The sequence below is a fragment of the Kwoniella dejecticola genome, chromosome 11 (assembly GCF_000512565.2).
Source record: "Kwoniella dejecticola CBS 10117 chromosome 11, complete sequence".
Lineage (NCBI taxonomy): Eukaryota > Fungi > Basidiomycota > Tremellomycetes > Tremellales > Cryptococcaceae > Kwoniella > Kwoniella dejecticola.
In genome coordinates this window covers 187,044-200,626 of record NC_089311.1, presented here as the reverse complement: position 1 = coordinate 200,626, position 13,583 = coordinate 187,044, and the positions used below count along the sequence as shown (strand labels likewise).

Below are 13,583 nucleotides of genomic sequence, written 5' to 3'. Positions count from 1 at the left end.
GCGTCACTCAGGATAATGACTTGACTTTTTACGGTCCAATTTGTATCAGCTTCTGCCCAACGGCTTTCGCCTTTTTAATCTGTCTTGGTCTTCCCGATTACAGACTGCCAAAGCACTCATATTATAATCATGCATCCCCTCAGAAGGCCTATATATACATGCCAGCGTGGTTGTCCAAACTACCAGTACAGTAAGCGGGGTATCTCAGTCAAAGGATAGACAAAGGCGGCAGTGGATACAGTATGATCCGCCTCATACAGTACACATGCCACGCCGGTCAATCACCATGAAAAGGCCAACCTTTCATTCATACGCGTTTGACTTCAAAATTGACACAGCGTGCACATTGATCCTTACATCTTTGGATCCATTCTTGACTAACAAAGGGAGCGGTAAATCAATGGTATTGCACAGTATGAAGTATGGCTCAACAGGATATTTATCTTGAGGAAGCGCTCGATACGATCGCGAAGCCTCCTCCAAGGCGTCCTGGACTAGCTTTTTGTCCTGCTCTGTGCCTGTCCTATCGATTGTGTCCGTGATTCTATTCAGCGTCACATGGGAGAAATAGGTAGGCGTGCTGTAATTCATCTCCCGCCGTCCAGTAAATCGACTCATGTCCGTGGTAGACTTATCTGAAGCTGTCCCCCAGGCGAGACTATAGAGTTTATTTCGAAGTCCTGGTCGATATTCGACGAATCTGGCTGCAGGACTCGCGGTGGCTTGGGCCAAGAAGCCATCTGTAATCGGATGTTGGCCAATCTTGGCATTGTTGACCATGGTATTCACCTCAGGACTGACGCTGTCCTCTAGGTCGAAGACGATAGTGCTATAGGTCCATCTCAGGTTTGATTGATGTACTGCCGGTGAGAGTGAGTCTTGACTGATGTCGAGGGCTTCATACCCTTTCTTCACTTCGACCACAGTTATTTGCTCAGCCAGGGATCTCATGAGGGGCTCCTTAGCATTTGGCAAGTGTTCCTGCTCGTCAGGGGTGAGATAGACGATGTCCTGGTCGCTGTGAGACATGGTCCCGCGGCAAAGTGTTTTGAGCTCTCACGAAGCTGGGGTGGAAAGAAGTGGCCCTCTCAATGTATATTGAGCAGATATCTTATCGTGAATTTTTTCCTCCGATGAAGGAGCAGAATTGGAGCCGATCTTCCAGTAGTTTACGGGGTATATCTAATCAAGCTTGAGGGCTTATGCGCAATTCCTGAGAGAAGACTGAGGCACGCTGCTTTCCCATCTCTTAAGTACAGAACGTCCGTTGTAGTAGCCACAATGACGTACAGTATGGTACGCGCGGAGCTGATAGTGACGATTGACTGACCAAGTCGAGACAGTACTCGGAATAAAGGATACCCACCTTTGTCTCTACTCCTTAGAAGACCCATGACGATAAGTGAGATCACTGTGGAGTTTCTCGGCAGTCCCGGCTCAGAAATATGCAGCCATGACAGCGTATGACATCGTAGGGGTTTCCAAGCCTGGGGTCACATCAGAGAGCACGAAGAGAAGGCTTTGGACCGAGCAAGGATCGAGTCTACTGTGGCTACGTTGGCTGTAAGCTCCTTCAGAGGCAGCTCGGGGACAGAGGGCTGGCATTGCTTGTGAGAAGCATCCAACGCTGCGAGGTCTGAGATGATACCAGATTGGACTTTTCTGTTATGTTTCGTTCTATAGGGACAACGACTGAGCCAAAAAAGCATCAACGACAAGCCTGCTATAAATAGTCTATGTTGAGTGGAGGATCAAGTTGAACTACAGCAGTATCATTTGCCCTCATTCGATGCATAATTACAGTATGCTTGTCACCCTAGCACTGGTCCGCTAACTAGGTGGACCCCATCTCAAGCCGTAATACGACGGTGACTTGGCATGTATTGCGCTCAACAACAGCGACTAAGCTACTAAAGAAAGACTTCCTCAAATAGGGCTTCAAGCTGGGCTTCGCTTCGCTCGCTGACGTATCCCAGCGATTCGCCTCCCAGTATCAGCAGATAGCCTGGGCCCTCCTGATGCTCGGGCACGTACTGTACGCGCGTCCCTCTCGCTTGAAACGCTGCCGAAGCCTGAGCGGGGTCGGCGTACTGTGACCACTGAGTCTCGTACACCCATTGTAAGCTTGGCGCGATCGCATCTCTAATCTGGCTCCTGCAGGAACTCTGCAATGATTCTGTCGCTCCAATTGCGGCGGCTGACCAGCTCGCAAGTTTATTCTTCTGGATATAGCGAGACCATTCAGCAAGCGAGTACTGTTCTGAGAACGAGCGAGTGAGTTCGAATTTCAATCTCGTTCTTGGGTCTAGCCGACTTTCTTGTGAATCCTTGAAGGTCTTAAAGTCGCCGGATGTCACGGATCTCCAATCTAACGTCCCAGGATCGCCTAAAACCAGATTGAGATCTGAGCTTGACAAACGGGGTTATGTACGTCTCGGGAAGTAGACTTACTGTTCATGTTTCGAGCTTGCATTGTGTCTGTATTTGGAAACTTGAAATGCTGTTTAGAAGTGAGACGAGGAATTGCAGGTGAATGCATCGCTTCGAAGAAGCTTATATACATGCCCTGATTGGAAAAGTAAGGCGCTCTTGATGGCGACAACACCACGCTACAATCCTTTGATGTCTCCCGATCCTTTCTGCTGAGAAGACGACCACCGTTGTCCATGACGACCCAGCGATGTGGCAGGATTACTGAACAGCTCATATAGTGTAGTTGGGTGTGTCTGATCAAAGGTGGTCTTTTGCATACGTCAGAGCTGCCCAGGAAGTGGCGCGATAGAGTCCAATGTCTATGCATCTGAATACTCATCTTCAACATCATCCTTTCTGTACGAGCTATGCAGAGTGTCACGAGAGCTCACTTGCTTCGTGAAACCGCATCTTAGTCATAAAGCCTATCAAGGTCGAGATGGAGTCTGGACTCCAGGGCGCCGCATCTCTGCTTTGTTTTCGGAAGGCTTCTCATGAGTCGATCGGAATTCGCCTCAGAAGGGTGAGGCGATGAGTCGCGCACAAAAGAGGCGATGAGTCGCGCACAAAAGCTGTAGCAACCTTTCAACATCGGTCTACACGTCTGCACAGAAATACATGAGTAATAGCAACCCACGCTGCGCCGAAGAATCTCAAGAACGAATTGTCTTCTCCCGACATGTCCGGCCGGAACCTCATGGAACTCAACGATCTTCCTGATGTCACGGCCCTTGGTGGCGACCCCACTAGAATCGCCACCACACCTTGATCTGCTCACTTCAAGCTTCTTCGACCCTTTACATGCAGCCAGGCAAACTGTCTTTTCGCTCGTTGGCCTTTTGACGAGTAGGATATCCTGGGTAAGAGAGCGTTAGTTTGGTAAAGAACAGTCTAATCACATGTCCCTTCAGGGCAAGCTACCGGACTAATTTACCATTAGACTTTTTATCTTTACTTTATGCAATTCACATTCCTCGAAATCCTTGAGAGCTGACTTTCGCACCGCAAATATATCGCTCTTTGCTATCGGTCCTTCGTGGGAAATCCACATTTACAGCCACAGGTCCGCTCGAGCTAATTCGTCCGTGCAAGGGCCAAGGTCATATGTTCATGATCCTTTGGTACCGAAGAATGTGGACCTTTCGGACCCAAATGATGTATCTTGGCTCATTACTCTGTGCGCTGCTGCGGACTAGTCAGGTAGCTCAAAGCTAGCTCAGGATGACGAAGGGCACTTGAAAGCCATGGCTTAGGTAGCTTCGAATGCTACAACTCATGTACAGCTGAACACAGAGACGAGTGAGAGCGGGAGGAAGCCAACGATCCCATACTATCCCTTTGAACGCTCTGGCCGCTGAAAGCAGACGAAGAAGCGTTCTCATGTTCTCATAAATCATGAAGCTTCCGCAAACTTACCACACACGAAAAGCTCCGTCAACCATCCATTATGCGAACGGTCTGAGACGAAACGAATATGTGCAATCGCATTATCTCACTGTAATTATCAACGGGAAGTCTCAGTCACATAAAGATGAATGGGAGACAGGGTTCTGAATGGAAAAAAGGGGCTGTCTTACGTTGTTACCCCGGGAAACAGGAACAAACGAACAAACGGACTTTTCGCTTCTCATTTCAATTGCACCGTCTCGTTTCGAAGCCCCGAATTCATTATCGATTTTGATAACCCCGAATACTAGTCTATCATAGATAAAGTGCATCATAACGGCAGGATGTGCGATACCATACATTGCGCAGACCACCAAAGGGAGGAGAGGCGGCTGACATGAGAAGGAAAAGAAGCTTGCGATAAAGGGTAGCTAATTAGCGTCGTCTAGAGGACAAAAGGATATCTGAGTCAGAAAGATATTCCTTTTCTCCCAATTCTGACTTGACTGGGACCTCCTGAACACAGCTGATCAGCTAAGGAAGCTAACGGTCAGGATGGACCGATGAGGTGTCCTGCTATACTAGTTTATTTCGAATCAGGCCGGGAACATGACTTGCTATTGTTGATGTAGATGGTCTAGCTTGAATGTCTTCAGGACTGGAATAGCTCTGTTGGTCATATCATACCATACAACTCAGATTGATTGTGTATGTCTGTTTGTACGATCCCGCTTGGACCTGGCTGGAACTGCAATCTCACCAAGATCACAATCTTTGTACCTTAGTGGACGGAAGGAGGAAGGATGTTGATCAACACACGTAAATCACGAAGCTAAAGTCAAACAGAAACAAGATTATCATCTTCCGCTAGCAACGGATAGAAAAGACAAAAGAATCGAATACAGGTCGATATCCGCCTGGTTAGCTTGAAACGCTCTGTGGTCATCAATCAATCAAGATAGAACCCCTTGCCCTAGCCTCTAGCTTCTAGCTTCAAGGCCTCTGAACGTATACCGATACCTTTCGTACCTTCCTTTCGACGCTGCCGCGCAACTCTAGCCAGGCCCCACCCATCGAAGCTGGCTGAAGACGATCATCCCATACCATAAATAAGCATCATGTCAACTTCCACATCTTCTTATTCGCTCTCACCGTTCCCCCTTCCTCCTTCAATCGATCATCTCCTCGCCCCCAACGAGAACGAGCAAGGGCATCGCAAGATGATCTCACCACCACTCGGACCCCTAGCAGCTCTGCCTGATCATGTCGAACCTCTAAAACGATTCCGGATATTGCTCTTAGTATCATCGATCAACTCGTTCACACAGCGCGTCTATTCCTATCTTCACTATCTAGGCTTCGAGCAGGTCTCGATTCAATTAGCTACAAGCGATGAGGATATGTTGAATGCTGCGGAAGGATGGGATGCGGATATCGTGCTTTGCCCATTCCTGACTAAGAAATTGCCGGAATCCATATATAGCCGAGTGAGTTAAATGTTTCTAATCGCATAACGATCTTACTTCCTCATGATTTGTCTTTGACTTGTTCACGTATGTTTGGCGACGCTGACCATCAATTGTAGTGGATAACATTGGTTGTTCATCCCGGACCACCAGGAGATGCCGGACCATCCTCTCTTGACTGGGTGTTAATGGGAGATGATGGGTCAATCGCAGACTCCTCGGAAGCACTGGACGTGTTACTCAACAAGTCTATCGTCGACAGAGGTCCCACTCAGAGGAGTCACTGGGGTACGATCTGTTTTCAAGCGAACGAAGAGCTTGACGGAGGAGCAGTGTGGGCTTGGGAACAATACGCTCTCCCACCAATTGGGAGCATAACCAAAGCCGGTCTATACCAGAATCAGCATTCTATCGGGGCTATCAGCGCAACCATCCACGCCTTGATTAGGGTATACGAGCAGACCGCCGGTGCAGGTCTGCCCAAATCCGACTGGCTGAAAGCTACCCCCAAATCGGAATGGTCAACGCACTGCGTTTCCCTTCGCCAACCTTTCTTGGGAGGATCGACGACCGATAGACCTTTATTGCAATCTACGAAACGCCGGCCAATTTTCGAGGTCCATACTGCTGAAGATATACTGAGGATACTCAATGCAAGTGATAGTCAGCCCGGCTCGATGCTTAATTCCTTGACGGCCAATTCGAAGTCTTCGCTATTCGCTTACGGTGCCCATGTTCATGCCGACGTGTCTACTATTCCCGCATCGCTATACGTTTCGCTTGGCTACGAATCGTTCAGTGAGATCCCGAATGGGAAGATCATAGCCACTAGACAGGGAGCGATTTTCATCAAGACTCGACAGGTCCCCGGGAGAACGGCTGCGGGCATCTGGATAACTCATGGAAGGGTACCGAGGGGTAAAGACAAGCCGATCGATCCCAAGATCCCCATGGTAGATGCTATCCGAGCTGCGGGCCATGGTGCTGCATTGGACGGTGTAAGGGAATGGGAGCAGAATACATGGACAGAGCGAATAGGTGAATGGCAAGAAGTATATGTAAAGAGTATAGAGGATGATGGGGGGATCGCTCAACTGGTGTACTGGAACTTCTAGTGAGTCATCCTGAATCAAAGAGCCAAAAATGTCCAAATGAAGCGGAACGCTTATATCCACTGATTCTTGATCATCGCAGCAACGGAGCATTCACCACTACAAATTGTCAATACCTCCTCAGAGCTCTGCAATGGGCTACGGCACCTAAGCGCGGAAATGTGAAGATTTTAGCTTTGATGGGCGGTCATTACTTCTCGAACGGGATCGCTCTTAACACCATAGAAAACGCTTCCTCTCCCGGGCGAGAGACTTGGGACAATATCAGCGCAATTGACGATATTGTCTCTTTCCTCGTTGGCGATATCTCTACCGAAGTACCGGCCTTCCTCGAGAATGTGCAGCCCTTATCGCAAAGGGGGATCGTCACGGTTGCCTGTGTTAGGGGCAACGCGGCTGCTGGGGGTGTAGCATTAGCTGCGGCGTGCGATGTCGTCTTGGCTGGAAGAAATGTGGTGCTCAATCCCTCGTACAGAGGTATGGGTTTACACGGCAGTGAACTTCACTCGTAAGTTCGAGTCGTCCCTTACGTCTCACCCTCTCTGCATAGGCTGCACGCTGACATCGGTATGTCCATCTCAATCAGGTACTCTTACCTCAAACGATGCGGCCCCGTTCACGCGGCTACGCTTCTAAGAGCTATGAAACCTCTAAACACCGCTATCGCTCATCAGTGGGGACTGGTCGACATAGAGATAGGCAGCTCACACCAGACTTTGGCCGAAGCAGAACCCCTCTTCGTTAATTCAGTTCTCACAATTCTCAATAGTCCAGCCGAACACGTCTCTTCGCCCGAATCAACCTTCAGATGCGCACCATGGTGTCGACCATCCCAATTCACCGATATCGATCCCAGCAAATCTCTTGTTGGTGTTTTGTGCGAAAGCAAAATATCGAACTACACGAGCAAGCGAGACTTCCCGCCTTTGTTGCATTATCGAAACGAGGAATTATCTCAGATGCTTTTGGATTCATTCCATCCTATCAGATCGAATCGATACCATTCAAGGCGTTACAAATTCATCCGAAAGACAAAGGCTTCTTCTACGCCTGCGCGATACATGATACATAACGCTCAAGCTACACCAGATGAGGAGGATACAAGGGAGTTTGATGATGCTCCAGGTTGGGTTCGAGGGGAAGAATGGGGATTCGTCGATCTGCCAACGCCTAAATCGCTCGAGACTAGCGAAAGCACGAGAATCGATATATTCAATGACGGTACACTCGATTCCCCGGCCGAAGAAAGGGCTACTCAAGATGAGACTCCAGTACATTCCTCAACAACTCGAGTGGAGCATGCGTCTGGGATTGGAGCTGAAAATGGAGCTGATCTTTCACATGTGCCACCGGAGATGCCTCGTAAATCATCGGAAGTACCTACACTCATCCCCTCCGCTCTGATCGACGACCACGCACACGCACACGCACATCCTTCTCCGGCAATGTCAAGCTCTTCTTCGGGCGAAGGTCCCTTACCCACTACTCCAATGATGGATATCCCACCTACGAAATCGGCGCATTCCGCATCGTCTTTGAGCCCAAGTCGGAACGGTAGATTGCAAATCTCAGGTTCCTCTAGTCCAGCGTCACCTTCGAAGAGATTATCATTATTCAGGAACACTTCTTCTACTTCATCTTCTTCGCCTCGAGGAGATCATGTTCCACCCTTACCTATCTCTGCTTCGTCGAAAGGCGGTCAAAAGCAGACGGTTGTTAGCGGTAAACAGATGATCGATCAGTTCGGTAATGTCCAATCCATCCATACACAATCTCAATCTCAATCGACGAAAGGACCGAAAGAGAGAGAAAAGAAAGGAACGTTCAGAATAATCAAGAAAAAGGTCAAGAACGCTTTGAGATCTTTGAACGGAGGGGAATCATCCTCAACATCGACAGCGATAAAGACAACACAGCCGAAATCTCATGGATCGCTATCCGGAGGAAACGACCTGACGACAAGCAAGAGTATTAGCTCTAATTCTAGTAATAGCCGTTCAATCACTATGACCAGATCGAAAAGTAGTACGAATACGCCTTCTGCCATCAGCAAAAAAGGGATATCAAGCGATGACTATAACTTCCGAATCAAGGATCAGAAAGAACCCAGCCGAGAAAACGGGACGTGCGAGTGGCCTTGTCTTGTGACTGGTGGTGAGGAGGAAGGTGAAGGTGAAGCGGAAGCGGAAGCGAACGAAGGGCCTACTTCGGGGAAGAGTACTAGCCTCGTACCGGTACGAGTAGTCCAACAGGCATCTTGAGCTTACTCTAAGCGTCGATTTGACTCGTGTGACGAATACCAATCGACCTGACTTGCCCATCAGTGGAGATTAAAAAAACGTTACATTGTATATCATATTAGCTTAAGCTTTTTCTTTTATACCTTGTATACATACACCTTTCTTGGGATTTTGCAAAATACCTCTTGTTCATTTTCATTTGATTACCCACATGTACAATAATGGAAAGGTGAATAATCGTATCCATATCCATAAACATATCCGGAGGAACTTATCTGTACATCCATACCCTTCGCTATACGCTCGTCCGAGACGACTGTACGACTGTACATGCACCACACCACACCACACCACACCATGCTCAAGTCTTATTACTCCTTGTGAGGATCTCACATGGTCTCTTCGCGAGTCATAGGATCATTCGTATACCACCAAAGCCAAGGAATCACTATGATCTTTTGCGAAATGCAGATCGAGAATCCAATCAAAGATCGATCAAGACGCTCTACTTCCACTCATACTTGATAAATTGCATATTTCCAGATTTCTACTCAGGGCGCAACTTTACTTCACTTTACTTTCACAGCTTATGCTCTGCTTTTCAGACGATACTTCCAATTTGCTTCTGTTCTCCAATCTCTGTGTCTGTGAACGTACTCACACTCTGCTTTTCTGTCTTTTTGCTTACATTCGTCTTCTGCTTGTTTGGGGTCGGGACGAACGATTTGATATCGTCGAGCACTCATTTACCTGGCTTTGTTGGCACCTCCAACGACTTTACCTTTGCCTCTACCTTTGCCCAAGACCTTTCTTCGTTGTTTGAACATATAAGTGTAGAGGAAGTAGAGGGCTGATTCCGGCATGTACCAATGATCGAAGTCAACATCAGTATTCATTATAAATTTTCAAGTCTCAGTCTTTACTTCCGACTTCCAATTCTCCGCAGTACAGATCGTTCCATGACCGCCAATTCGACTGAGAGCGAAAAGTATCAAGAGTATAAGAGATACTCACAAGGCCACCACACGAAGAACATCACCAATCTAAACACTTCCAACGGGCCCCAGCTCTGGGTAGACACGCCCTGCTTGACATTCGACTTGGCAAGACTCCACAGGATATTTCTTCCTAGTGTCGTCTTGAGCAAGAGCTCCCTAGCTTTCGGGGGAAGGTTAGAGATGAATGTCGATATGGCTGGTTTGAAGAATGAGAAAGGTGGTAAAGTCGAGAAAGCCAGAAAGGCCTCGCTGGACGCTCCGAGTGGGTATAAAGGGATAAATGTCGTGTATCTCAGCCAGTTCAGGATGGGCGATTGGATCTGGAGGAGGTTAAGGAAGTAGTATGTGTATCGGATGACTTCGGTGAATGACCATGCGAAGAGCATGGTAGTGAACAAGGGGGAAGAGTGGGACTGCGAGATCCATGTTAATTTCTCGTCAGCTTTCGTTCGTCTCGTATCGTACATATCGTGTTTCATTTCATGATTTATTACATTCTATAGCTTGAAGTTGGACATGGAGGTTAAGCATGAGAATCGGAGCAATACGCACGACTTCAGGGACAGCTTCCACCACTCCCCAGACAGTCCAGACTCTACTGAACACCTGACTGAACACCGTACCCAGCGGACTCCTGACTAAGCCTAGAGCAGTATGGACAACTTCGAGGACGGCAAGCGACTGAGTGTATTTAGTATACCACCCAAGGTTCTTGAAGTCGTACGACCCGCTCAGATGGTTGATGAGCTGATTGAGGGGTTTGATCTTTGACGAAGAGGTGCTGGAGGTGAATACTCTAGTGAGGAAAGAGCTTTGTCCAGCCGTCTGTTGCAGAGTCGATCGAGGGGTGAACATGAATGTCACGGTGATCATCAAGAGATTGGCCCAGAGCAGAGCGGATAGGGCGTTATAGGCTAGGAGGTAGATTTTGATGGGAATAAGGCCGGATTTGACTGCGAGATAAACCAAATCCGAGGGTGTCCAAGGATCGCATCAGCATTGAATTTCCACCACCATATCACGTTGGGCTAAGCTCGATGTTGAGTTGTGATGCAATAAAATGATTAGACATACCATCTTGCCCCTTTCGCGCAACTCGCTCTTTCTCCTGCTCTACCCTCTCCTTAGCGGGAGCTTGCGATTGAGCTTTGGCGGACATATTATCTAATTCGCGATTTGTGAAATCTGTCTTAGGCGTGATGGAATGTGATCTAGCTGGACGACTCGCTTGACTCTCTTTCAGAGATTGTGGTACTTTCCCTTTTCGACCTGGTGAAGGTGAAGGAGTCGTGGGGCAGTGATCCTTGCTATTCAATGATGACGGAGTCAGAGGAAGGGTTTCTCGGATATTCGCTAAAGAGGCAGAAGGCGAGAATCTAGAGTATATAGGAGTGACAGATGGTTCGTTGGTGGAATGATTTGGCTGATCCTTATTTGGTGTTGCAGGGCCTGGCTGATCGAGTGTGGGTGGGGCGACAGAAGGTAAGCTTGTACTCGACGCTGAGGAGCCAGCTCTTGCAGATTGAGTTGAAGTGTAGTTGCCTTTCTCTTGCGCTTGAGGATGGAAGGAAGGGGTATCGGCATTATCAGCTATGAATCCGATGTGAAGACAGACAGACAGACAGTATATGCAGCCGAAAGCCAGATACCCCTTATATGCATGCAGCGGATTGGAAGACTGGACTCACCTGGCTACGTGCTGCCGGGGATAATACCTTGACGACGAACTCAGGGGTAAGATGGTTGATGTTCTGGCAGGCCTGATGAGAAGAAGAGCGAGAAGAGAAAGGTGTTGTTGTCATGTTGTTGTCATGTTGCCAAAACACCAAAACTGACGAAACCGCCAATCAAACGAGCCGGGAATTAATTTCGCCCTTACAAACTCGCTCCCCCCATTCAATAATGACAAGACAATCCACTGCGCCTACATAGCAGTGACGACCCAGATCTCTTCGACATCATGCATGGAATGTAATATACACATATATATGTCAAAACATCAACTCCACCTACATCGCCATCGCCATCGCCATCGCATAGTCTCAATCTCCATAATAAGCTTATACAGCCTTGATACGCTTTCCAATTTGAGCTTGGAAACCAGCCTTGATGGCAGATACGGAACGTCCTATTATACACAATTATCAGCATAATTACACAAGTAAGGGATCTATGTATTCAAAGGTCGACAACTCACTCGATCCACATGATTCACAAGTCATGAAATATAATCGGTTCTCTTTTCCAAGTAAAGTATCGGGTGATTTACAGATCTTACACGTAACGTATTCGACTATATATCGTGATTGTCATTTCAGCTTCTGTTGTTGCATGCAGCTATACTAAGCTGAAAGTTAAATGACTGACCGATATATTTCCTCAACACAGTCTCAATTTGTTTTTGACTATATCTTCCCTTCATGATCAATCTAGAAGCTCCATCAATAGAACCAGTCGTACCCAACTCGGAGTAGAGGAAAGCGATGACGTGATCCGGTTGTCTGTGCATCCTTCGACAGATGTCTGAGACGTTCGCAAAGACGGTCTTCTTGGTTCCTTCTCTCGCCACCTGAGGGGGCACAATGGTATACCTTCGTTTTTCACCTGCAAGTTCAGGGTTATGTGCGTGCAACAGTCCAAAGAATCGTCGAAGCAGCTATAGATTGCAATAATGAGATATCAAGCATGAGTAAGTAATCTATCCTCAAGCACAATCTCGCCACCAGTGTCAGTGTGAGTGGACTTACCTCGGGATAAGTAGCTTCTCGACCTTCGACGACCCAAGCTTCTTTTCCAGGTTCTCCACTTTCGGCATCACCATTCGCACCATTTGCTTTCGAGAAAACGTCATCTCCCAGATCACCATCTGCGTCTTCGCCATCGGCGGCTGCTTCGTTGTTTTCGTTGTCGAGATCATCTAATTCCTGAGCGAACGCAGCAGTCTTTTTCGACTTCTTCTTCTTCACCAGATCCAGACCCTCTGTAGCTGCTGCTGAGGTGGATGGGTCGGCGGATTCCTGAAATCGTCGACGATGATGTCGTCAGCTGAGGCGTACGTAAACCATGTACGTACGGATTTGCGTACGCACGGACGAAAATGATTTGGCTAGAGTTGGACAGAGCAGGATTGGGAGGATGATAATTGAGATGAGATGAAATGCTCACCAAGTCAAGAGGGATATCCTTCTTCTTCTTTTTCTTCTTCTTCATATCAGCGAACAAGTCACCAGCATCTTCGGCAGGTTGTTCAGCTTCGACAGGAGTCGCCACTCCGGACCCTCCTTCCTCTTGGGCCGAGCTCGAGGGAGCGGCGGCTGCAGGAGTCGGTTCAGGTTCGGCAGCGGCGGCGGCGACTGGAGCTGGAGCAGGTGTATCTTCTACGGGATCAGCTACGACCGTCTTCTTCTTCTTTTTCTTCATTCCTGCGAACAAGTCAACTTCTGGGTCGGCCACTGCGAGGGAATATTCACAAGTTAGCTGGTTGAATTCTGGTTTTCCTCTTGAGCAAGAAAAAAACTCACTTTTGGGCGATATGTGTTGTATTTCGGTGATTGTCTGTGCGCTTGTCGGTCTGATAGTGGTGGTTAGAGTCTGTTTAGATGTTCTTCTTGAGATTGTTTACGCTTTATCGATGTATTGATATTGAATATATATGTTAATTGAGCAGATGAATGAATGAACAATGAGATGAATTCGCATGAACACGAACAATTATCCATTATCCCCTTGCCTGGTTCTAACCGACTCGATGATTCATTTTATGCACGTACTCCATTTAATTTAGGTTGCATGCATGGTATTCAGCGGATATTTTCGGGATTGCACCAAAGTGGCATTCCTGCAACCTATCAATCATTCCGCCCCTTCCTTTCCCTTAGACTCCTTCCTCACTCACTGTCACTCCTCGCT

At 47.8% G+C, this 13,583-nt stretch overlaps 5 protein-coding genes across 5 annotated transcripts; 1 reads left to right on the top strand and 4 right to left on the bottom strand.

Moving 5' to 3' along the window:
- Window positions 1-303: 303 nt before the first annotated feature.
- On the bottom strand, window positions 304-1,029 carry I303_108200 (uncharacterized protein; the record flags this gene model as incomplete). Its single annotated transcript, XM_018410739.1, has 1 exon — window positions 304-1,029. One exon carries the CDS (start codon window positions 1,027-1,029, stop codon window positions 304-306), a length of 726 nt encoding a protein of 241 aa, XP_018260549.1.
- An 881-nt stretch (window positions 1,030-1,910) lies between these two features.
- I303_108199 (uncharacterized protein) lies at window positions 1,911-2,473 on the bottom strand (the record flags this gene model as incomplete). Its single annotated transcript, XM_018410740.1, has 2 exons — window positions 1,911-2,404; window positions 2,452-2,473. The coding sequence occupies 2 exons, from the start codon at window positions 2,471-2,473 to the stop codon at window positions 1,911-1,913; spliced, it is 516 nt and encodes a 171-aa protein (XP_018260550.1).
- A 2,605-nt stretch (window positions 2,474-5,078) lies between these two features.
- On the top strand, window positions 5,079-8,697 carry I303_108198 (uncharacterized protein; the record flags this gene model as incomplete). The annotated part of the gene is made up of 4 exons (XM_065969782.1): window positions 5,079-5,345; window positions 5,444-6,438; window positions 6,519-6,944; window positions 7,023-8,697. The coding sequence occupies 4 exons, from the start codon at window positions 5,079-5,081 to the stop codon at window positions 8,695-8,697; spliced, it is 3,363 nt and encodes a 1,120-aa protein (XP_065825854.1).
- Window positions 8,698-9,422: 725 nt separating this feature from the next.
- On the bottom strand, window positions 9,423-11,476 carry I303_108197 (uncharacterized protein; the record flags this gene model as incomplete). The annotated part of the gene is made up of 5 exons (XM_065969781.1): window positions 9,423-9,526; window positions 9,691-10,087; window positions 10,227-10,627; window positions 10,749-11,264; window positions 11,371-11,476. The coding sequence occupies 5 exons, from the start codon at window positions 11,474-11,476 to the stop codon at window positions 9,423-9,425; spliced, it is 1,524 nt and encodes a 507-aa protein (XP_065825853.1).
- Window positions 11,477-11,734: 258 nt separating this feature from the next.
- I303_108196 (uncharacterized protein) lies at window positions 11,735-13,094 on the bottom strand (the record flags this gene model as incomplete). The annotated part of the gene is made up of 5 exons (XM_018410743.1): window positions 11,735-11,802; window positions 11,872-11,967; window positions 12,042-12,330; window positions 12,422-12,691; window positions 12,840-13,094. 5 exons carry the CDS (start codon window positions 13,092-13,094, stop codon window positions 11,735-11,737), a joined length of 978 nt encoding a protein of 325 aa, XP_018260553.1.
- Between the last annotated feature and the right edge of the window lie 489 nt (window positions 13,095-13,583).